Raw genomic sequence first — 22,377 nt, forward strand, 5'->3', positions numbered from 1 at the left:
TGCAGCTGCAGCAGCCATGACTTGAGTGGGCAGGGCAGGGCAGGTGAGCAAGTGCAACTGGTGCAGTCTTGAGGACCGGCCGAGCTTGGGTGTGGGATCGATGCATCATCCATACCTCAGCTCGCTCTTAGCATTGAACTGTCCTCACACTCCTCCTTGGAAAATGTGATCGGTCACCAATAAGCTCCTCCTCCAAGGAGGAGGATGCAGACTGTGCCCCTGCCCATACCTCCACTCCTGCTCCTGCATTATTCGACCTCAGCTGGTTGATGCCATGGCCACTACCACCTCAGTGGCGCAGCGCAGTGCAGTGCAGAATCATCAGCCACAGCCACAGGCGGCAAGCCACCTTCCCAAACAATTGCATTTGCATGTGGCGTCGCTGTCACTCCGTCCTTGCTACATTGCATTTGCATTTCTGATGACTACTACTACTACTCTTCTGGTAGCTTAGGTTGTTTAACAACTTATTATTAACCGCTTTGTGCAGCTGAGACTAGTTGTTTATTATTATTATTATTATTATTATCATCCAGTAATTAATGAGGAACCCATGCGTGAAAAACCACTAGTAGCTTGTGAAGATATACAAATTGCAGCGCTGCATGCATAGCTTGCTCTGGTCAACGGCACATCGATCTATCTGTAGCTGCTCTTTGTTTCATTCCTTCTACTGCCACGTACGATTATATGTATTCAGGCCAGGCCAAGCGTATATATGTATGTATGTATGTATGTATCTGCCTCAACTTGTTGCTTGGACACTAGCTATCTAGTCTCCTCGATCTGCTGTTTCATTTCGGATAGATCTTGCATGCTACTGCCACTAGCTAGCTCGCATCGATCCAAGACCAAGAAATGCCATGCATGGACCATCATCTATCGCTCCCTACTGGTACTTACTGATCTCAATGAGAGCAAATTACTTTCGGAGTCAATCGATCAGTCAGCTGACTCGACTAGAGCTTATATATATGAGATTTGCAGCTAGCTAGTATTCAATGCAGACGTACTACTACTTGATGCTTCATCCAATTAATTAAGCTAATAGCAAACGTACGTAACCCGGCTGGCTAAGCCTTGAGCATCGAGCTGAGCTAAAGCAAGGAAAATTAGGCCTCGCTCCATCTAGAGCCTAGAGGGAAGCAGCTAGCTAGCTAGCTAGGCAAATGGTGGAAGCAGCAGGCGGCAGATCGTCGGCAGCCGCAATGAAGAAGAAACCTGTGATGAGCAACAAGCCGGAGAAAGATGGCAGCGGCAGGCGGCTCAGCAGCAGGACGAGTCATCGTCAGTGCAGGGAGCCGGCGGAGAGCCCTTCCTACAGGTTAGCGCTCAAGAGCATCTTCTCCTGCAGAAACAGCGGGCAGCAGCAGCACCCCGCGCCCGCGCCGGAGAAGCTGGCCTGCTGCAAGCTCAACGACAGCAGGCGCCAGAGGGTGCGCGGAGGAGACGGCGGGCAAGCGGCGGGCGTCGGTGAGCGGCGGCAGCAGCGCCAGCGAGCGGAAGCCGCTGGGCGAGCTGCCCCCCAGCTCCTCGAAGCAGCAGCTGCAGCTGCAGCGGGGTGGGTCGTCGTCGTCGTTCCGGGGCGGCATGCAGCTGCGGCAGCTGTCGGGGTGCTACGAGTGCCACATGGTGGTGGATCCCGTGAGCGGCGGCAGCTCGTCCATGAGGGCCACCACCTGCCCCGACTGCGGCGAGATCTTCGTCAGGCAGGACGCAGGAGAGCCTGCAGCTCCACCAGTCCATCAGCCACGCAGGTATGTGAATGTATCCTAGCTAGCTAGTTCCTAGCTATTAATTATTAGCAACCTACCACCCATAGACAATCAAATAATCCATTCGATCCATTCTCTCTCACACAAATACACAATATTATCGAACTAATTTAATAAAAAGAAACCAATGCAAAATCTTCTTCAGTCTGAAATAATATAACAATTTCTTTTGCAAAATTCAGACATATGTATATACATACTACTGCACATTCTTCATCGCTGAGGCAGCCACTGTCGCATGGGGGGGTACATCTACAGTACCAGTAGTAGTCATCTATCTTCTGTTGCGTCAAAGTGAGTGAGAGCAAGCTTTATTCCTGCTGCTTTTGATGATGGCTTGGCTTTTGGTTGGTCCCACGACTGCCTAGCATGCAGCATATAGTAGGAGTAGTACTTTTACAAACTGTAGAAAGCAAAGTGATTGACTGACTGCAACAGTAGCTGATTTTTGAGAAAACTGCATTGCATTTGCATAAATAAAATAATAAAGTGCCTGACTGACTGCAACTGAAACTGCTGAGCAGTTAGTGAGCTTGGGTCGGATGACACGAGCCGGAACATCATCGAGATCATCTTCCAGTCGAGCTGGCTCAAGAAGCAGAGCCCCGTGTGCCAGGTGGAGCGCATCCTCAAGGTGCACAACACGGCCCGCACGCTGGCCCGCTTCGAGGAGTACCGCGACGCCGTCAAGGCCAAGGCCGCCAGGGCCCAGCAGCAGCAGGCCAACACCAGCACCAAGCACCCGCGCTGCTCCGCCGACGGCAACGAGCTGCTCCGCTTCCACTGCGCCACCCTGGCCTGCGCGCTGGGCCTCGACGGCGCCACGCACCTGTGCGACGCCGCCGCCACCGGCTGCGGCGCCTGCGCCATCATCCGCGACGGCTTCAGGAACGACGGCGGCGTGCGGACCATGGCGACGAGCGGCCGCGCGCACGACGACGCCGACGCTGATCAGGGCCTGGAGGAGCGGCGGAGGAGGGCGATGCTGGTGTGCCGGGTGATCGCGGGGCGGGTGAAGCGGCGGCCGACAACGACAATAACTAAGGAGGGCGAAGCGGCAGATGAGCATGACGGTGATGAGTCGTCGGAGGAGGAGTTCGAGTCGGTGGCGGGGTCGGCGGGGCTCTACTCCAACCTGGAGGAGCTGCAGGTCTTCAACCCCAGGGCCATCCTCCCATGCTTTGTTGTCGTCTACAACTGCAAGGCTCTTGCTTAATAATTAGGGGGGGGGGGGGGGGGGGGGATGGCATGCTTTGGAGCAGAGTATTCAGATTCACACCTGTGCGATGTTGGCAATGCCATTTGTACATAACCACCTTTCACCCTTTCTGCAACTACATTGGGATGAACATTGTTTTCACCATTACGGCCGGACTGCATTTCTGATGCCATATTGTTTGATTGAAGCCAAATATTGGATTTTGCATCTGATGCCAAAATACCTTTTTATTATTTCGCGCCAAACTTCATATGCATATTAGCACATTAAAATAATGTACGTGTTGCACCATTATATTTCTTCCCTACCACATTATATAGAAGCACATATCAGAGGCATGTAAGTTTGAGTTGAGCACCTGTCGACAAATAGTCCTGAGCCATGTTCCACAACATAACCTTCATCTTTTGTTCTGCTCTACTTAGTTTGTATTTTTTTTTTTGACACGAACTACGGCGAACCCCTTGGGGTCGGCCTGAACACGTGTATTTATATATATATATATATACTAGAACATAACGTAATTTGTTCTCATCTTTTGTTCCATAACATGTAGATACGCTTCGCGCACCGCATCATAAGTTGTATTTAATTTCTACGCCAACATGAGAATTAATGATACAATGCAAGGAATAATAAAATAAATGTTCTGAACAAAAAAAATCCAGAATAATGTTTTATTCCATTTTATGCAAGGCGTCACAGCCTTGCTCAATCATGAAGGTTGAAATATCCAATACTGCACTCCTTTGCAAAAGATCAGAATACCTCAGTCTACAGTCTAATGCAAGCACGAGAGATTGGTGATATTTTCAATTTACCTTTATCTGAACAGGCACTACAAGAACTTCTCTCTCTGCAGCAAGATGTCTAGCAAATCAGCTATGATGAAAGCTCTACAGACACATGGTCATTCATTTGGGGTAATAATCAGTATACTGCAAGTCGATTCTATAAATTGGCTTTCAAGCATCTGCAGGTGCCTAAAACCTTTAATTGGATATGGAAGTCGAAGTGCACACCAAGGCTTAAATTCTTTGCCTGGCTCATCCTTCTGGATAGATTGAACACTAGAGACATGCTTCAAAGGAGGAATTTCATGTCCAGCCTAACTCTTTTTGTGTACTCTGTAATGATCAAGTTTTAGAGGATGTCAACCATCTCTTCTTTGACTGTCCCTTCTCCACAATCTGCTGGCAGAAACTTGGATTTTCATGGGACAACAGCCTGGACATACATAAGAGGCTAGAACAGTGCAGCATTGCCATGGGCTTGCCATACCTCATTGAAATCTTTATCATTGCAGCTTGGGAGCTTTGGAATCTCAGAAATGACAAGATCTTTGAGGGAAAGGTGGTTAACATCCAGCTATGGACTGTGAAGTTCAAAGCACAAGTAATTTTACAATTACATAGAGTTAATGAGATTTACAGATCAACAGTTTTAGATTGGCTTGACACAGTTTTGTAATTATTCTCCTCCCTCCACCCCTCTTCCCCACTCCCCTCCCCCTGCTTTGCTTTGTAAGAATCTCTGTCTCATTGTTGTAACTGTCTTCTCTTTTGCTTTAATATATAGGGTTAGTTGGATCCATGCCACTCTAATTTTTTGAAATTGGATCTCATGTTGAAAATCATGCCATTGAGTGATATGATTTTCAACATGACACTTAAATTCACGGAGTTGTGGTGGCATGAATCGAATTTTCCCTAATATATATGCTGTGGGAAACTCCCCCACAGTTTCAGTAAAAAAAAAATTATGAAGGTTGAAATTACTGGGCTATTTTATTGTACCAAACTAATGCAAGTCTTGGCTGGTTTGTAAACCTTAGCGTAGATAAAAGTACTTTAAACCCAAAAAGGCTGCAGGTACCTTACCTTTCCTCCTTGATGGCCAGTCCCAAATCTCAGGTCACCAACGTCCAGACTGGTGGTTGTTCTGGCCAGTCCCAAACCGACTGCTGGGAGGAGCACTCGCGGGCGAGCAGCATGTTGTGGGCTGGGAATTCGCCATCGTATTAATAATTTTACTTAAGAAGTCTCTGGAACTCTGAAGATGCCATGCAACCAAACAGAAATGATTGCGCTTTTTGCACAAAGAACCCTAACTCTTGGCGTATTTGGCTTTCAAACCCCTATGTGCTGCTCTCGGCTGGGCGAAGTAGAGTCAACCGTCAAAGTGCGTGTAGTGTGTCTCCTCCTCGTCTACCGCCGCATCCCCACCCCCACCGTTCGCTGCTCCGGCGCCGGCGGGCCAAGGCCAACATGGGGAACATGACCCGCTCCGACTCACCCGTCTCCCGCCGCATCGTCCTCTCCTTCCTCGACTTCCTCAACTCCGGTCTGTACTCTGCTCGCCACGCACCATTATTCCCTTCTCCTCTCTAATCCGATTCCGCACCCGCCTCTTCTGATCGTTAGTCGGTTGCGGCGCCCGATCCCTTTATCCAATTCACACAGGTTCTGGCTTCGCTGTGGGAGCTTGGGAGGGGATCCGGTCCTCCTCTGCTCCTGCGTTCCACCAAACTCAATTAAAAATTTTCTTATAAAAAAACTCAATTAAAAATTTACCTTTTTGGATCTTGATGTGGCCTCCATTTTCGGATAATTGATCGAAACCCTTACTCTCCGGCGATCAGGCGAAATCCACCTTCTAATCTAGGGTTAGAGATTCTTCTAGTTGTAATTTAGGTTCCAATTTGGAGGTGGAGGAAATATATAATGCTAGGCATATTGGACAGGCGGATGCATTTAAAACGACATGAAATTTGGTTCTAGATTAGTGTGGAAGTGGCATATATTTGCGACATACAGCCAGTTATAAACTCTTAACATAAACAAGAGGAAGACGAAAATGGCAGCTTTCTCCTTTTAGCAGTGACAAAACACATGGTTGGTTTGGGTTTCATTCATTTGAGATTCTCGCTATTCATTTTTCTGACAATAAAACCATGTTTGCAATGCAGTTGAATTAGCTCCTGGGGCTGATCCTGAAGCTCTCGAAGTTGCTAGGGAATGCCTGGAATCCATTTTTGGTGTCGACTCATCAGCCGCTGGCAAGGGGATAGAACCAGGACTGTTACTTGAACTGTTTACTTCTCTTGAAGCTGATGGAAGACATAAGCCAAGACCTGGATTGGTACCACAATCAGTATCAAACAAGCCATCACAAAGCGCGAGTACATCTAATATTGAGGAAGACTCTAATAACTGTACAACATCAAATGTATGCCCTCCCTCTCTCTCTCTCTCTGTGTGTGTGTGTGTGTGTGTGTGTGTGTGTGTGTAACACCACATTTGTCACATGAATACTGTTTCTATTTAACAACCATCCTTTCCACAATGTCCAAATTTGAAACACATGTTTTTTCATATTTTCCATTTATTGACAATATTGTTGCACATTGAATTTGATGTGCATGTTAGTCACAACTCCTTATATATCATATGCTGATAGATAGATACAGTTTCATTACTCTTCCCTGATACCATTATTTAGTTATATTACTGTCTCATATGGTCTCTCGCTTATCCTGATCAGAGTGACAGCCAGGTGGAGGATACCTTTGACCTAGGTATGACTATAATATAAACTATATTCAGATATAGTTGCAAATATCATGCCTATCTTTTTATTTGTAAAATACTCCTTGTGTATCTTGATTTTATTTTCAAGGATTTTGTGTTATCACCAGAAGATCTCCCATTAAAGTTACTCTCTTCTCGTGATCCTTTGTTGAGTTTTGGTCAGATCATTCAGGAGATGAACTATTTGCAAAAGTTTATGCCGCACTTGATGAAATCAATTTCTTTAAGACATCTCCTGCGGGAGCTGAAGATCCTGGCCAACTTTCAAAAGCAACGCAATACTTCAATGAAGCTGTACTAGTAAGATGAACTATCTTCTTGCTTGGATAACCATTACTTGGACTGTACCTATTTCTCCTTTTCTAGTCTTGATTGTTCTTGGCATATTTTTATGACTAATTATGGACCAATGGTTTGTTTCTATTTAGTCAATGCAAAAGTCAGGAAGGAAAAAGGCAAGCTTAGTAGACCTTGCAGAGTCCTTCAAATCAAGAGGTATGTGGCCATTAGTTTGTACATAAATGTGCAACTTCCAACTTGGCAATCTTCATTATATTTTAATATGCAAATGTAAAAGTTAATGACATTACAGTTCCGACCTTCTGTACGCATCAAGAAATGAATGTAACTGTGCTGGGTTTCGTTAACTGACTCCTTACTATTCATTCATTCATTTATCAGGTAATGAATTCATGAGATCAAACCAACACCTTAAAGCAGTAGAACTGTACACCTGTGCCATTGCATTGAGCAGGAAACATGCTATTTACTACTGTAACAGGTACGAAACAATTTAAGAGCTTCTGATGACTGTGAACATGTGGGGTGCAAGTTGGTATGGTTGTTCGTTTTGTCTTTCATGGTGAGATGTTGAAGTGATACAACAGAAAAAGCTGAGATTGGAATTTTTCTCCAGTTTCATGTGCTATAGTGTAATATAGGATGTAATCTTGAGATGTCTTTCTTAACTCCTAAGCGATTAATGTCAGTTTAATACTTAACTCCCTTAACTAGTATAGATGAATATTTCTTGTTGCTTCAAAATTCTTGCATTCCTCTTCCTAAATCATACTTTATGGTGTTGTAATGTAGGGAGTCTCAGTCCCTTGTACCTATTCTTAGTTTGCTTTGGAAACTCAATATTTGATGTGATAGAATGCCTAGAAAAAAAAACCAAACCCTACTAACCTAGTATGATCTAGGGAGCTACTATAAATGAGAAGATATAGACAACCTAATTCGATTTGGAGAGGACTCAAACCTGGGTAGAGGCGTGGAGGTGTACACCCACACTTTCTAAAGTAGGCTCGGTTCCTGAATAGACATATTTGAGAGAGAATGAGTTGGTCAGAAGCCCTTTGGGAACTTGTCTGTTAGAATATATGTGCTTATGTGCTGTATGTGCGTGATGGGCCTGGCGTCCAGGTCCATGGCCGGCTCCTTGCCGTGCCTAGATGATTAGGTTAGGGCCCTGATTGGTTCTGATTCTATAAACCTATCTCAGGGCTGCCTATATATATGCACATGTGTTGTATACCCCTAATCGATCTATTATTCCACGCAATCACAATTGCTCTCATGGTATCACGAGTCTAGGTTCAACCCTAGTTCTTCCGCACCCTAGGCACGCCGCTCGTGTCGCCTCTCCTGCGCGCGATCCACCGCTGCGCATCCTCTAGCGCACGCCGCCTGCGCCCTCTTCCCTGCGCGTGATCCTTCGCTGCGCACCCGCCGCCGCTCTTCTTCCGTCTCCCTGCGTGATGACCGGATCAACCGACGCTGCCGCTGACGCCAAGAGCGCGGAAGAAGAACGCGCTGCGCGCCGGCTGCGCGCGAGGCGCCCTTGCGCGCGCGGCCACAGCTGAGGCGGAGGCCGCCGCCGCCGGCTGTGAATGGGACGCCGCTGCAGTGTGTCCGTGCCGCTCTGGCCCGCGCTGCCGAGGAGCGCAAGGGCGCGCCCCCTGCCTCCGATGAGGAACGGGACGCCGATGACAGCTCTGCCCTCTCCGAGCCCCCTGCTGACGTCAACGCCGCCTTGCTGTTTCATGAGGCCGGCGCCGTCCTCAACCTGCATGCGCATGATGGGCCTGGCGTCCAGGCCCATGGCCGGCTCCTTGCCGTGCCTAGATGATTAGGTTAGGCCCCTGATTGGTTGTGATTCTATAAACCTATCTCAGGGCTGCCTATATATATGTACATGTGTTGTATACCCTAATCAATCTATTATTCCACGCAATCACAAGTGCTCTCATTGTCAACTGAAGGGATCTTCAACATTTTTGTCTTCATGTATTAACCTTGATAGTTAATTCATATTTCATAATGTCAATTTTTTGCTTCTGCCTTTATGTAACATGAAAACGTACATGAAATCCCAGGGCTGCTGCCTATACCCGTCTTAATATGAACAATGAAGCTATTGTGGATTGCCTAAAGTCGATTGAAATCAACCCCAACTACAGCAAAGCATATAGCCGACTTGGATCTGCTTATTTTGCTCTAGGGAATTATCAAGATGCATTAAACAAGGGATACTTGAAAGGTGTGCTTGTTAACCTTTTCCGCAGTGCACGGACAAGTTTTTCTGACAGGACCCCCTTTTATTTGAACTGTGGACCTAGAAGTTAAGACTTTTTTCTTCACTTTCAGCTTATATTGACATACAACCTAAAAACAATTTTCTTCCTTTCTCTTTTGTATTCCTTGACATTTGGGCATCTGTACTTTTAAGAAATCCAATTAAACAAACATTAACTCTGGGCCTCTTGAGTCCTTACCAAATTCTACAACCAAATCCATACCATGCTTTCTTAGGGTGGCATGCAGTGGCTGTTTAAACTACCAAAGTCTGATGCATCAAATTTATTCCCACGATTCTTATACTCAGTCATATGATCAAAATTTTCCATTTGTAAGCCCCGCATGTTTCTGCAGTGCACTATAGAGTGATGTTACCCAATAATATGGGAGTTTATGGTGCAGCCTTGTATAATTTTCGTCTACTTTAATGAAATAGCACAGCTTTTCTGCATATTTGAGAAAAAACGTATGAGCGTATAGTTTATCTACTTTGCTCTTGCAGCCGCTGAGCTTGATCCTAGTAATGAAAATGTCCAGCAGAATATTGAGGTAATGATTTTATGTTCTTAATTTATTTTCATATGGAAGATGTGTATGCAAACTAATCAGTGTTTTTTTTTGTTCTTCACTTTGCTCTCTGGCCCCGAAACTTAGGTCACCAAAAAGAAATTGGCCGAACAACAAGTCCCACCAGAAGAGCAGGTACTGTCACTATAAAGTTCCTATGCCATTCAGATAGTCTGAGATATGTTGTATGAATAAACACTATTGTTTTCTAAAAAACAAAATGTTATGCTTGTTAAAGGTTCCTAGTTGAGATGTCTACTGAAGATTCTGTTTTTTTACTAAGTGGTGCATTTTTACAAATTGACAATTAGTCATCTTGTTTATAGAATACGCACGCACGTCAAGCTCAAGGATCACACCCAATGTTTACAAGTAATGGTATTCCTTTTAATCTGTTTCCACCCGGTAGTTCTGCAAATCCTGAATTCTTCGCCAACTTCATCAATCGTGGATCTGATCTTGGTCAACCACCATCTGGACAATCGATGAGTCTAAATCTGAATGACATTTTTTGTCAAGCAAATGTCAATGCTAGCGGGCAAGGATCGAGTCAATCAGGGAATTCAAATACTCCACCTGCTTTCCCAACCGGTGCTGCAGTTCCTCCTTTTGCCTTCTCAGGATCAGGTAATGAAGGAAATCGTGCACACCAAGCTTCTAGTGGACATGAAAGGGAACATGGTGAACCAGGCATACATAGGGATGGTGGCATCCATATAAACTTGACAGGACCTGAGCAGGCTGCAGAGGCTTTGAGAACTGTGATGCAGATGTTTGGGCCACAGATGGGTCCACATGAAGGCACACCTAGAGGTTTGTTAATAATCCATTTCATTTTATTGGTTGGTTTTTTCAAGGTCTTCCAGCACATGCTTGGAACAGAACAGGGCGTGTTTTTCTTCAAGTTGTGTTTGAATGGTACTCATAAATATACCATTTATTTTACTGAGCATTAACAAAGTGAAGCTGGGTTTACCATTATGTAGAGTGCCATCTTAGATCAGTTTTGAACAATTGAAAGGGTCAAATACACCAATTATTTTACTGAGGCATGCTTATTGTACAGGACCAGATTAAGATGTGGGAAGCAGGAAATGCGTAAATGTGGCTTATTGTATACAGAAGTCTTAAGGTGGCATGTTATTTTGTCCTTCCACCCTGAGAAGCATGGAAATTCTTGGGCGCCTTTTCGCCGAACTTAGTATTTCCTGGCCATCTCAGCGTTGATGAATCATTAACTATGCTGAGTTCAAAAACTTGTTGGCTGGCAGTTGCTACTTTATGAAATATTTGTAAGTTTATTATGTAGGTTGGTAGTGAAAAACTTGTGGGTGGGATGAAGTGTATAACCATAGTCATTTTATGAAGATGATGGAATCGGCAAATGCTTGTCAGGTTGGTGATGGCCTCCGTTGCATTGCTAGTGAATGTGAATCCTTTCTTGGCTGCTTTGGTACCAGAAAGGAGAGGAGTAAAAGCTGTGGCTGGGAGTCTCCAATCTGTGCGGATGCCATCTTTGGAATGGGGTGTATCCTTTCCCTTTTGAGGTTGCGATTTTATGCTTCCGTTTGGACCACTGCACATGATTGATCAAACAGAGTAGGGTAGCTTGAACTCACTTGACTTTCCCTTCACCAAAAAGAGAAAACTCACTTTGCTTTACTTTTTCTTTATTCGCTATGTTTGGCTAGCTATGGCGGGTAGCTGGTGTTGATTTGTTGTAAAAAAAATATTGCTGACTGACTGGCTTATGGCTGGTGGTTGATGTTGATTAAGTCCGAGAGAAAAATACAGAGCTAAGTGAATGGATGGGTAGATTTTAGTGTGTCTTTGGGCCGTCTAAAAGCAGGGAGAAGAGCCCAGAAAACAGACCCATGGTTTCAGTGGCACTGATCGTTGCAATGCTTGAAGGGCTAAATTTGCTAAATATTTTTGTATATAAGACGAAGGGCTAAATATTTACTCCCTCCCTAAAAAGATCATGGAATCTTTATTGAAGCAGTATCACTCGAATTACGTTCATTCATTTGGCTGTGGCTGATAGCTGATGTTGATTTATTATGAGAGAAATATTTGTGGCTGGTGCTGATTTGGTGTGAAGAAAAACACTGCTGGCTGATTAGCTGACAAGCCAAGCGAATATTATTACATTTATTTATATATAGGAGTAGCATTCAAACATCCCCTGGTATGAAAAGAAGCTGGCTAGGTGTGCGTGCAGTGCAGCGGGGAGACTGAAAATCGCAAGAACAAAATTACTACAAACTACTTTTCAAAAAATTACTACAAACTGAGCTCACCAAATTATCTATTTATCCATCCATCCATCCCTCCTTTAGGGCAGGCTAGGCTAGGAGGGGCTCGCATAGCAACGAGCTAGGAGCAGTGGTCTCCTGTCCTCTTCCTTATCGTTGGGTTGGTGTGGCTGCCTTGCCCTGTCGGCCCCCCTCCCCTCCCCCTCCCTTCCCCAGCAAAAGCAAACCCTCGTCGCTTCCATCCCGCATCTCGCCGCCGCCGGCTGCTGGCACCTCGAACGATCGCGCTCACCTCCCTCGGATCTGCGCCTCGCCGGACTCGGCTCCCAACGAACGTCACTGAACGGACGGACGCCGGATTCGCCTGCTCGATCGCGCCGCCGCCACCGCCGGATTTGACAACGCCAGACACACGACTCTCCGGCCTAGGGCCCCTTCCCTCCCATGCAGCCGAGGTCGCGCATTCGTGGCCGCGACCCACCCTCAGCCTCAGGGGGAGGAGCGGGAGGAGGACGCTACCGCCGCCGCTCACCGCCGCCGCCCCACCAGCGCCGCCCTCCCCAGCCGCAGAGGCGCAGCCCCGAGCGGCCCCTACCGCCGCGGCGCTACGACGACAATCCCCTCCCCGACATCGCCGACCGGCGTTCGCGCGCCGACATCCTGCTCGAGGCCGGCCGCCTCGCCGCGCACTACTTGGTCGAACAAGGCGTCCTCCCCGTGCACGTCCTCCGGGCCAGGGAAGACCCCAATCACAAGCCCGCCCCACGCCACGAGCCACCCGACCCCTCTCCCGCCACCTACGGGAGGAAGCTAGACGAACCGAGATCGCGGCGGAACGCTGGGGACTGGGGCCGCGCAAGGGAGGATCACGACACCCAACCCCGGAGGTCCAACTGGGACAGGAGGACCCAAAGCTTTGACGCCAGGCGTAAGTACAACGACGCCGGCGATGTCGACCGGGCTGGCCGCCGGACGCGCGAGTACCAGGAGCCCAAGAGACCCCCAATGTCGAGGTCCTACTCACATAACGATCGCCGCCCTTCCGCGGATAGCAGAGTGGATCCAAGGAGGAGCAGAAGCAGGAGCAGGAGCAGGAGTCGAAGCAGGACCAGGAGCTACCACGCTGGCAGCAGGAGAGATTCAGACTGCCGACCAGGCAATCGCACCAAGGTGCCAGACTCTGGCATTATTCCTGCTGCTGATGGTGATGTTGACGAAATGACAAGGCAGCAGAGGCTACCTAGTTCAGCAGTTGTGGTTGAAGAGGCGGATGGCAGAGCCAATCAGGCAATGGCTGCTATGGAAGGCGGGGAGATGGAGTCGGAGACTATCCCACTAGAACTAGAACCTACTCAAGACATTTCTGAAGACGAGGAGGGTGAGTTTGCTCAAGACATTTCTCAAGACGAGGATGGTGAGTTTGCAGCTGCTCCCTTGAATGATGAATGTGGTGTTGGAATGGATGTCACCCAGCCTCAACTGTCTGATGCTGATGTTCATCTTCATCCACCGGAATCTGTTGAACAACTGGTGTGTAGCCAGTCCCAGCTCAGCAATGTTGCAGTGGAAATGGAAGCTGCAAGTGCACCCATCGATGCATGTTTGATAGAACCGCTGGTTGAGGACAATGGCTGTTCTGAAGTAAGGGATGAAATGGAGGCTCCGCCTCCACAGAGTGAAGTTGAGACTAGTGTTGGTGATCTTAACAGGGATGAACAAGAGCTGCCAGCTTGGTACAGAATTTTTGACCTAAGCATTGTAGAAGCTCCAGATGGCTGTGAAGTTACTGAGATTCCTGGTGATCCTCCCACAGATCATGTTTCTGAACCTGCGCCTTATTTAGCTGGTCAAATACACCAGCAACCTAACAATTATGCTTCACAAATCCAAGGTGAAGATGAGCATGCTGGGGAAAATTGCGTATCTGGCGATGGGCATGGTTTCAACAAGTATGATCTGAACAATGAGGCTAATGAACACGCACAGGATGACACTTCAGAAATTCAAGGTCAGGATGAGCATGCGGGGGATAATCATCCATTGAAGGATGGACATGATTTGAATAGGTATGATCTGAACAATGAGGTTGTTGAAGATGCACAGAATAATTACCTGTTGGACAATGAGAAATCACTCCTAAATCATGGCATGAGTGCACGCGATACGGATAGATTCCACCTGAGCAATGGGCAATTGCTTCTGAATCAAAATGAAGATGAGCAGGAATGTGATGACCACCGGATGGAGAACCACCCCGTGAGTGGTGATCAGCTCCTGCTAAGTCATGGTGCAGACGGACATCATGTCAGTGATCACCAAATGGAATCAAAGGTCATGCTTTTACCTACAGGTATGCGTGATTTGCATGGCTATGATCTGAACAGTGAGCAAATGCTTCTACATGATGGTGTAGAGAAACATGCACTTGATAGTTGCCATTTGACGGATGGGCAAATGTTTTTCGATCAATCAGCAGATGGACAGGCTAGAGTACACAACATGGGTAATGGCCGAACAATTCCTGTAATTAATCTGGAAGATGACTATGAAGACCAGTCTCATACTAGGGGGTTTCTCTAATCCAAGTAAGCCTTTTTAGATATTTATTTCTATTGTAGCCTGTTGGGTGGGGGAGTAAAGTAAATCCTCCGTGTTTGAACATTTAACTGTACAGAAGTGACTATCTTGCATAGACACATCAACAGCAAAGTTTTCCTGACAACCCTCGGACTTCGTTGGACTGAGCAGCAACCTTTATGGTCCTTAAGGGAGGGATGCCTTTAAGTTGCTACATATGTATTTTGTGCTATCCTGACATTAATTTGTTTGGCACTCGTAGTAGTAGCAGCAGCAGAAGGCTGAGATGTTTTGCTCTTCGTAAGGTTTAGTAGAATTTTCATGCCTTTCAATTACAACTCCTGGGCTTATGCTGTTCACACATGATGCATGGCATGTTGCAGTGAACCCTAGCTTGGACACTTTAACGATGAAAAGTGTCAGCTATGTCTTGAAACTGGTTTCTTTCCATTACTGGCCTTCCATTGTTACTGATAAACATGTTTGCTTTGTGCTATGGTGACAGCATACTATATTATTCTATATTAAGCATGCCCTGAATTAATACACAAAATTGAATGCTTTTCACGTGTTCAGCTGCCTTTTCTGCTCATACTGTAACCATTTCAATATATTTGCATGAATAAAAAACCATAGTAGGTTGTTTAGGGCAAGAAAAACCATTGTAGCTATGACCATTAAAACCACAGTGGTGGGTTTCTTCTAAGTTGTTGATCCATGTGCTGTGCATGCGCAACGAGTAGTTTGTGAGATGATGCAAGCCGTGTTCTTGTGCAGTTTGTCAGACAAGGCAGGGTGTGTTCTTGTGTATTTCTGCTGTCGTGTGACTGTTGCAAATAACAATATGTCGTTCATTTTCGTCACTCGGCTGATTTATATTGTGAACTAGTTCTTTTTTTTTTCGTGAGTGTGAACTTGACAACTTTACTTTGCGCTGACTGTTGTGGACTTGTGGGGGCTTTTAGCTAGAGGAAGTGCATTCCTTTTCTTGTGTGACTACTATCAGAGTATCAGCACTTAACTTTACCTTTTGTTTGTTGTGTGTTTTTCCCCAGAAGGCAGGATGTATGAATGCCTGGAACCTGCCATCCTCGGAGGTCGGGGAATCCCATGTTTGTGCAGTGGGCCCCTAGATTCTGAACCAGCTCAACGGTATCCTGGACGATGGGCAAGCGAATTTGGTGAAGCTGGTTGGGTGTCGGTCATAGTTGTGTAAGCAAGCTGTGTGAGGCGGTAGTCCTTCCTTTTTAGATTCTTCTTCCAAGCAACTAGAGGTACTCTTATTAGTTTGTACGCTGTGATTTTCTTTGCTGGTATTAGTGTAGATGATGAGGCCTGGCCGGCATAGCCAGTAGGCGTAGCTGATGCAGGCGTAGCTGATCGAATACTAGCTAGCTAGGTGACATGGCACATAATGTTGACTAGCATGCTGTATGCGAGGCATGGCCAAACACAGGCAGGCTCATTCATTTAGTTCTTTGGCATATGGCTTGACATCTGCAAAGTTGAGAGATGCATGGGATTCTTCAGACTGGTGGTGGTGGTGGCGAACATGCATGCGCTGCTGAGGTGATTGATTGATGGTCATCCATGGCTACATTCCATGAGCAACTGTAGGATGGAGAGCAAGTGCAAGCAAGGCAGTGTGTGCGTGTGTGTGTGTTTGTGTGTCGCTGGCAGCAGGGCCCGGCCAACGACGAATGTGCCGGATCGGCTGGCTGGCCCAACACCATGCTTGGACTTGGACAGCCCATGTGGGTGCATGTTGCTTGTTCACCTGCAAGGCCGGACATGACGTCCACCCTACGATCCAATCCAAATTAATTAGCTAGATTGCGTTTTCCTTTCCTTTTTCAGCTAAATTGATACGCATTGCATTGTTGTCGACATGAATGCTGCAGCCATCCACCAATTAACACAATCTTAATGCTTCATTACGGACATACTCCTGTTTTTATTTACATATCATGTTAGGGTTGTCCTAAGTAAACTTGACCAACTTTGATCAAATTTATATTAAAAATAATAAAATTTACAATACCAAAATTGTTCATTGAATCCAGTCCACTATGAAATATATATTGTTGGTGCATAGGTTGGGCAGTATAGTTATTATTATATTTTTCTATTATAAATTTAGTCAAAGTTAGATAAATTTGATTTACTAGAACGGTGTGTAAAGAAAAACGGAGGGAGTATATCCCACCTGGATTGGATGATCGGATCATGCATTAGGATCGGGTTTTTTTTTTCTTTTCTTAAAAAAACTGAAGTATTGATGAGTATTCGTCCATCCGTCCATCGATCAATCAATCAATCGGTGTGAGATGCAATGAAATGTTGGTAGCTGCTAGCTAGCTGGTCCTTTTCTCCGTCAAACTTGGACCATCCATCATCCAGTGCATGAGATCGACCCACCGCTAGCTTTGCTTCCATCTCGCTCCATTATTCAATTATTATTAGCATCATTCATCCTCCTCTGTTTATTTTAATAATTATAGCATATATATATTATAATTATTAAAAAACAGAGGAATTGCTTGCCCTAAGAAGATTAATAATTTTTAAACATTACTGAATTTCTTGTCATACATTCCTCTAAATATAAACAGGTCATCGTCTGAATAAAAGAATTGTAAATCCCAGATGAAAAGTTTCAAGCCTGGCGGTTAGAATTGGGGAATTGGCAGCCGGATCGGATCGCCGGCTGCGTGCTGCCAATAACCCTTTTACCCTTTTGAGACAGACGACACCACACGTACGACAGAGAGCTGAGAGCAGTGAGCAGCGGGCAGGCAGAGGCAGGCAGGCAGGCAGCCGACCCTCTCTCTCTCTCTCTCTCTCTCTCTCTCTCTCTCTCTCTCTTCTCTGATTGTAAAGTGAGCCAGTGGGTGAAGAAGCTTCCTTTCTTCCTCTCCTCTCCAATTCTCCGATCCAGCGTAGGAAAGAAAGATAAAGCAGTGCAGCAAGCATGAACAAGCCGCCGGCGTACGGCCATGGCCAGGGCGACAGCCCATACTGCTGCTTCCACCCCAGGGAGCTCGTCGTCGGCGTCTGCGCCCACTGCCTCAAGGACCGCCTCCTCCTCCTCCTCGCCACCACCACCAACAACGCCGCTGCCGACGCCACCCTCCGCCGCCGCAGGACCACCAGCAGCATCTTGGCGCTCGGCTCCTCCTTCCTCCAGCGCCTCGACTCCCGACACCACCGGGCCGACGCTGCAGCCGACGACTCCGACGGCGCCGCAAGCCCCGATGGTATGTACGCCCACCGCCGCCGCCGCCATCCCAAGTTACTATTAGTAATTGTTGTTTGGCACTGCGTAGATTCTTTCATCTCCATCAAGTTCGAGGACAACGGCAAGGCGACGTGGGACAGCCGCCACAAGGCCGCCGCCAGTACTAAATCTAATCCCCCAGCGCCGGTGAGGGCGGTGGTGGTGGAGCACGTCGCCAAGCGGGGCGGCGTCACCAGGTGGCGCAAGCAGGTGGTGGGGCGGCTGCTGCAGCTGGCGCGCTGGAAGAGGTCGGCGGCGGTCGGGCTGGACGGCAAGAAGGCGGCGGGGGATCAGCGGAGGGGCAGAGGCTGGATCCGGAGCCTCACGCGGAGGCGAGCCGCCGGCGACCGGGCGTGGTCGTGAGTGATCGCTGGCTCTGATGCATGTCTGTCTGCTCGATCATCTGCAACTGCAAGCGCGGGGCTTTAATTTTGACGTGTGCAAGTGAGTGCTTAATTTCTTTTAATTAGGATACTTGTTGTTTGTGCATAATGTAATATATATAGACGTACATGTGGTGGGTCAAATATAGCTAAACAACAAGGAAATTAAAAAGAACAAGTAATTAGCTAGCTAGCTAGCTCTCGAGGATCGGACTTTGCTATTACTATTAGCAGCTTGTTGTTCATGAGATCTAGTAGTGCTTGATCAATATATATATTAATTATATATGTGTTTCTCTGAATGTTCATGAGATCTAGTAGTGCCTGATGAATATATTAATTATGTGTTTCTCTGAATTTATCTCCTGTAAAAGTAGCTAGCTAGCTAGGGTGCTCGATCGTCAAGTACGCACTGAATTAGTATTCATATACAACAGTAGTATGGCCTGCTAGCTTGGCTGGTATAAAAGGGTAAATGCGATCGTCGGAGTGATCTGCATGCTAGCTCGCTGTTGGTGGATCGGATGTCTGTTTGCTCTGCTCCATCCATGCATGTGGCTGATCAGATCGACAAGAGTCTCATCTTTGGACAATTCAACAATGATGATGGTTGATGGATCGGATGTCGCTACCTTTTCTTCCATTCCAATCCAATTAATTAATGAGGAAAGAAAAACAGGGACAGAATTTGCATTGCTAAAGGCAGGAGGTTTTGGGGGGATCTACTGTAGCTGCGCTAGTAGTAGTATGATCTCTCTTTTCAGGCAAATCTCAAAAGGAAAGTTAGAAAAAGACTACAGGCTTGCATTTTGACTGCCTTTTTCCCGTGAATGGTACGGTGCCACCATTGCATGCATGCAAGTAGCATTCAAAAATGAATCCATGAGAAAGCAAGACTTGAATTGACAGACAAGACAAACATCATATCATATTTTACGATTAAAGGTAAGGACGACCAATGATCCATACCAAAAAAACATACATTAGTTCCACAAGCGATCCCTTACACCACACAAGAGCAGACCAGACCACATTCTCTCCCAGAATCAACCAGTATTAGTCAAACAAACTACGCGAAAAAGAAACACCTCGAAATGGAACAGAGAATGCAATCCACAAACCACACTCTCTGCAACAAGTACCAAGGGTGTTCCACAAGCTTCTCTCTTCTCTAGCTATTTTTTTCCGACGAACTTCTCTAGCTAATATAACAACCAGCACAGAGTTAACTAGGTCGCCAGGGTTGAATGACCCAGCTTACTAATAAAGCTGCTCACTGATAAACTGCGGCATGCACCACAAAGCAGACACTCGGTTGGATCCTCCGGTACAAATGCAGATGCAGAGGGAGTCAGTCTCATCCAACCATCTTCTGATCTGCAAACAAAAGAATCGCAATTAACCAACAAATCAGTGACAACGACCTGATGCTGTCACAGTTCTGGTTGATCCATCAAAGTACATACATATATAGTTTTACTATATAATAATGATAGAATCAGAGTGACAAGCCAATAACTAAGGAAACTTTTTCAGCATTTCTCATTGCACTACTACAACCAGAGGTGTTGATAAGATGGTACCTTCAAGTACGCGCGTCTGCATATATATGGATTAGAAATCTTTTCCAACATCTTCATCAACCACACCATTAGTAGATCCATTCACTTCTTCGGAAGCACCATTGGTAGCAATTTGTGCAAAATGCGGTGTGATTGTGGCGCCAAAAAGTTGTATGCTCTTCGCTTCGACAGGAAGCTCAGGCGGAGGCGTGTTTACTGAGTTGTTGGGAGGAGAACCAACTTCAGGATCAAAAATCCCAGAAGAGCCACAGCTGATTACACTCGGTGGCATCTGAAGAAGGTCCCTGCTGGACAGGGGGAAGAATTGCTGAGTTGTCAGCATTCCTACGGTGGATGAAGAGGGTGGTGGTACATCAATAGGGCCGCTATGCCTAGCTCCCTGCATGCCAGCAGGAATTGGTGGCCCCAACAGTATAGCCATCGCACTGCTTTCCGGTCCGATCATCAGTGGGGCGGTCAAGGAGGAGCCATCTCCAGCGCACAAAGGTGGAATTGTGTCCGAAATCTTCAGTCTCTTGAGAAGAGGAGGGAATGAAACAAACTGGACTTGCCAAGTATTTACATACTTGTTCCTTGTCTTTGAGAATGGCGAGGAGTCATCCCAGTCAATCTACAGATGCGTGGAGTAGAATTTCCACAAAGTCAGGTGCAACAATGGGAAACAAAAACAAGAACATTAATGCTTCGCGGCAGGGGATTGGAGAAGCAAATAATTTTACTCGATCTACAGATGATATATAAGAAAAAAAAAAGTAGTGTATATACTTTTTTTTTGTCATTACCAGGCTAGGATCAAGCTAAAGCTGATTAACTGACTCTCATGCCTAACTAGAAGAATGAAATGTTTTCGGTGGCTTCAGTTTACTAACAGGTAGTACAGAGTAGAGTACATTATTACAGGACTAGAGAAACATGACAGAAAACAAAAAACAAAATAGAAAAGGGAGGATGCATATATCATTCAGAGATGAGAACTCCGAGACAAGAAACAAGACGATACAGAGGCTGTGTTTAGTTGTCCAAAAAATCCAAAATCTAAAAAAAGATTCCCTATCACATCAAATTTACAGTACATGCATGCATGGAGTACTAAATATAAATAAAATAAAAAACTAATTGTACAGTTTAGTTCTAATCTGCAAGACTAACGTTTTGAGCCTAATTAGTCAATGATTAGATAATAATTATCAAATACAAATGAAAGTACTACAGAGTGCTATATTTTGGCACTCCAAAATGGGAACTAAACACAGCCAGATACGAACAAGTCGAAGCAGAGAGAGGCAGCAGGCTGCCTAGTACGCATGAATGAATATGATACTCGTATATAATAATAACCGCAAGGCGAAGGCATCATTCGTTTTCGTTCATTCATCAGCATCCTCAGCATGGCATGGCAGTACAACTAGTAGATACGTAGGTGATGGAGGGACCTCTGCTGGAATGCAACAGACAGACAAACAGACGCACGCACCTCGAGCGGTCTCCAAATGTTGGGGTGGAGCGCCTTGACGGTGCCGTTTGCCCAGTCTGTGCGGCGCGCGTCCTCGGCCTCCATGACCTGCATGCGCACTTGCGTTCCTGGCTCCCAGCGGCTTCTGAGCGCGTCCTCCACCTCTTGGCGCGGCACGACGAACTCGGCTGCTCCCTGGCGCGGGAAGTAGGTGACGGTGAAGGGGCTTCCCTGGGCGGCGAGGCGCGCGGCGTCCATGACTTCCCCTGGCGGCACCCGCGCGCGCGCGTTGCGCGGCGCCGTGGTGGAGGTGGGGTCGACGACGGGGTACCGGGGTGCGCGGCGCAGGCCGACGAGGAGGTCGCCGTCGGGGCGGCGCATGAAGACGACGGTGTCCCCCGCGACGAGCAGCTTGGCGTTGACGAACTTGCTCCAGCCGGTGGTGAGCAGGTGGCGGCGCGGCGTGCCGCGGTAGATGTGGCGGAAGTGCCAGTGGTTGCCGTGGGCGTCCCGCATGAGGAGGTTCTGGACGGGCGGGTCGTCGTCCAAGTCGAGCATGGGGAAGATGTGGTCGGCGCAGTAGCGCGGGACGGAGAAGCCGCCGCCGTTGTTGGCGTCGCTCTGCGTGAGCTGCTTGGCGAAGTAGGCGATGTTGCCGTGGTTGTTGACGACGTTGTTGTGGTGGTGGTGGGGTCCTGGCTGGAGGGAGATTTGGGCGAACACCTCGTCGGTCCTGTCGTCGGCGCCGAGGGTGACGGCGGTGACGACGCAGGGGAAGAGGTGCGGCGTGGGGAGCGGCGCCGGGAGGTCGTCGGGGCACTGCTCGGCGTGGCCGTGGGGGAAGTAGTAGACCTGGGCGCCGACGGCGGGGAGGCGGGAGAGGGGGACGGCGCAGGCGAGCCAGACGTCGTGGTCGACGATGGGGTGGGGGAGGGGGGCGGCGGGGGGAGGCAGCGCCGGCGCCGCCGCCGCCGCCATTGTGGTGGAGATGGAGGGGGAGGGGGAATAGCCGATGCCGATCGAATACTCCTACTCCTACTCCTACTCCTTAGGATGGATGGAATGATGGATGGGAAGCGGCGGATCGGATTACTAACAGATCATCATCATCAGATATT

General features: G+C 47.2%; 4 protein-coding genes and 1 pseudogene across 6 annotated transcripts; 4 read left to right on the plus strand and 1 right to left on the minus strand.

Moving 5' to 3' along the window:
• Nucleotides 1-968: 968 nt before the first annotated feature.
• On the plus strand, nt 969-3,001 carry LOC120680736 (annotated as a pseudogene).
• Nucleotides 3,002-5,062: 2,061 nt separating this feature from the next.
• On the plus strand, nt 5,063-11,139 carry LOC120683246 (small glutamine-rich tetratricopeptide repeat-containing protein-like). The gene is made up of 11 exons (XM_039965302.1): nt 5,063-5,337; nt 5,963-6,222; nt 6,538-6,571; nt 6,748-6,884; nt 7,013-7,079; nt 7,266-7,365; nt 8,963-9,126; nt 9,667-9,713; nt 9,819-9,866; nt 10,058-10,544; nt 10,798-11,139. Exons 1-11 carry the CDS (start codon nt 5,262-5,264, stop codon nt 10,806-10,808), a joined length of 1,431 nt encoding a protein of 476 aa, XP_039821236.1. The 5' UTR covers nt 5,063-5,261; the 3' UTR covers nt 10,809-11,139.
• A 965-nt stretch (nt 11,140-12,104) lies between these two features.
• Nucleotides 12,105-16,394, plus strand: LOC120683245. Of its 3 annotated transcripts, none has more exons than XM_039965299.1 (2): nt 12,105-14,571; nt 15,622-16,394. In XM_039965299.1, the coding sequence occupies exon 1, from the start codon at nt 12,431-12,433 to the stop codon at nt 14,564-14,566; it is 2,136 nt and encodes a 711-aa protein (XP_039821233.1). In that variant the 5' UTR covers nt 12,105-12,430; the 3' UTR covers nt 14,567-14,571; nt 15,622-16,394. The 3 variants fall into 3 exon arrangements, with proteins under 3 accessions (XP_039821233.1, XP_039821234.1, XP_039821232.1); XM_039965300.1 differs by lacking the exon at nt 15,622-16,394 and adding an exon at nt 14,661-15,594; XM_039965298.1 differs by having other exon boundaries at nt 12,107-14,571; nt 15,619-16,394.
• A 923-nt stretch (nt 16,395-17,317) lies between these two features.
• LOC120683248 lies at nt 17,318-20,558 on the plus strand. The gene is made up of 2 exons (XM_039965304.1): nt 17,318-17,820; nt 17,890-20,558. Exons 1-2 carry the CDS (start codon nt 17,535-17,537, stop codon nt 18,201-18,203), a joined length of 600 nt encoding a protein of 199 aa, XP_039821238.1. The 5' UTR covers nt 17,318-17,534; the 3' UTR covers nt 18,204-20,558.
• On the minus strand, nt 19,135-22,252 carry LOC120683247 (auxin response factor 13-like). The gene is made up of 3 exons (XM_039965303.1): nt 21,281-22,252; nt 19,807-20,416; nt 19,135-19,600 (listed from the first exon to the last, which is right to left on the minus strand). Exons 1-2 carry the CDS (start codon nt 22,235-22,237, stop codon nt 19,838-19,840), a joined length of 1,536 nt encoding a protein of 511 aa, XP_039821237.1. The 5' UTR covers nt 22,238-22,252; the 3' UTR covers nt 19,135-19,600; nt 19,807-19,837.
• Nucleotides 22,253-22,377: the final 125 nt, after the last annotated feature.

Source organism: Panicum virgatum, chromosome 7N (assembly GCF_016808335.1).
Source record: "Panicum virgatum strain AP13 chromosome 7N, P.virgatum_v5, whole genome shotgun sequence".
In the NCBI taxonomy this organism is placed as follows: Eukaryota; Viridiplantae; Streptophyta; class Magnoliopsida; order Poales; family Poaceae; genus Panicum; species Panicum virgatum.

Coding starts and splice junctions, on each gene's coding strand:
- LOC120683246 (XM_039965302.1), top strand. CDS start 5,262: ATGGGGAACATGACCCGCTCCGACTCACCCGTCTCCCGCCGCATCGTC. Junction 9,714..9,818: donor ATGTCCAGCAGAATATTGAG/GTAATGATTTTA, acceptor CCCGAAACTTAG/GTCACCAAAAAGAAATTGGC. Junction 9,867..10,057: donor AAGTCCCACCAGAAGAGCAG/GTACTGTCACTA, acceptor TCTTGTTTATAG/AATACGCACGCACGTCAAGC.
- LOC120683245 (XM_039965299.1), top strand. CDS start 12,431: ATGCAGCCGAGGTCGCGCATTCGTGGCCGCGACCCACCCTCAGCCTCA.
- LOC120683248 (XM_039965304.1), top strand. CDS start 17,535: ATGAACAAGCCGCCGGCGTACGGCCATGGCCAGGGCGACAGCCCATAC. Junction 17,821..17,889: donor CGGCGCCGCAAGCCCCGATG/GTATGTACGCCC, acceptor GGCACTGCGTAG/ATTCTTTCATCTCCATCAAG.
- LOC120683247 (XM_039965303.1), bottom strand. CDS start 22,237: ATGGCGGCGGCGGCGGCGCCGGCGCTGCCTCCCCCCGCCGCCCCCCTC. Junction 20,417..21,280: donor ACATTTGGAGACCGCTCGAG/GTGCGTGCGTCT, acceptor ACGCATCTGTAG/ATTGACTGGGATGACTCCTC.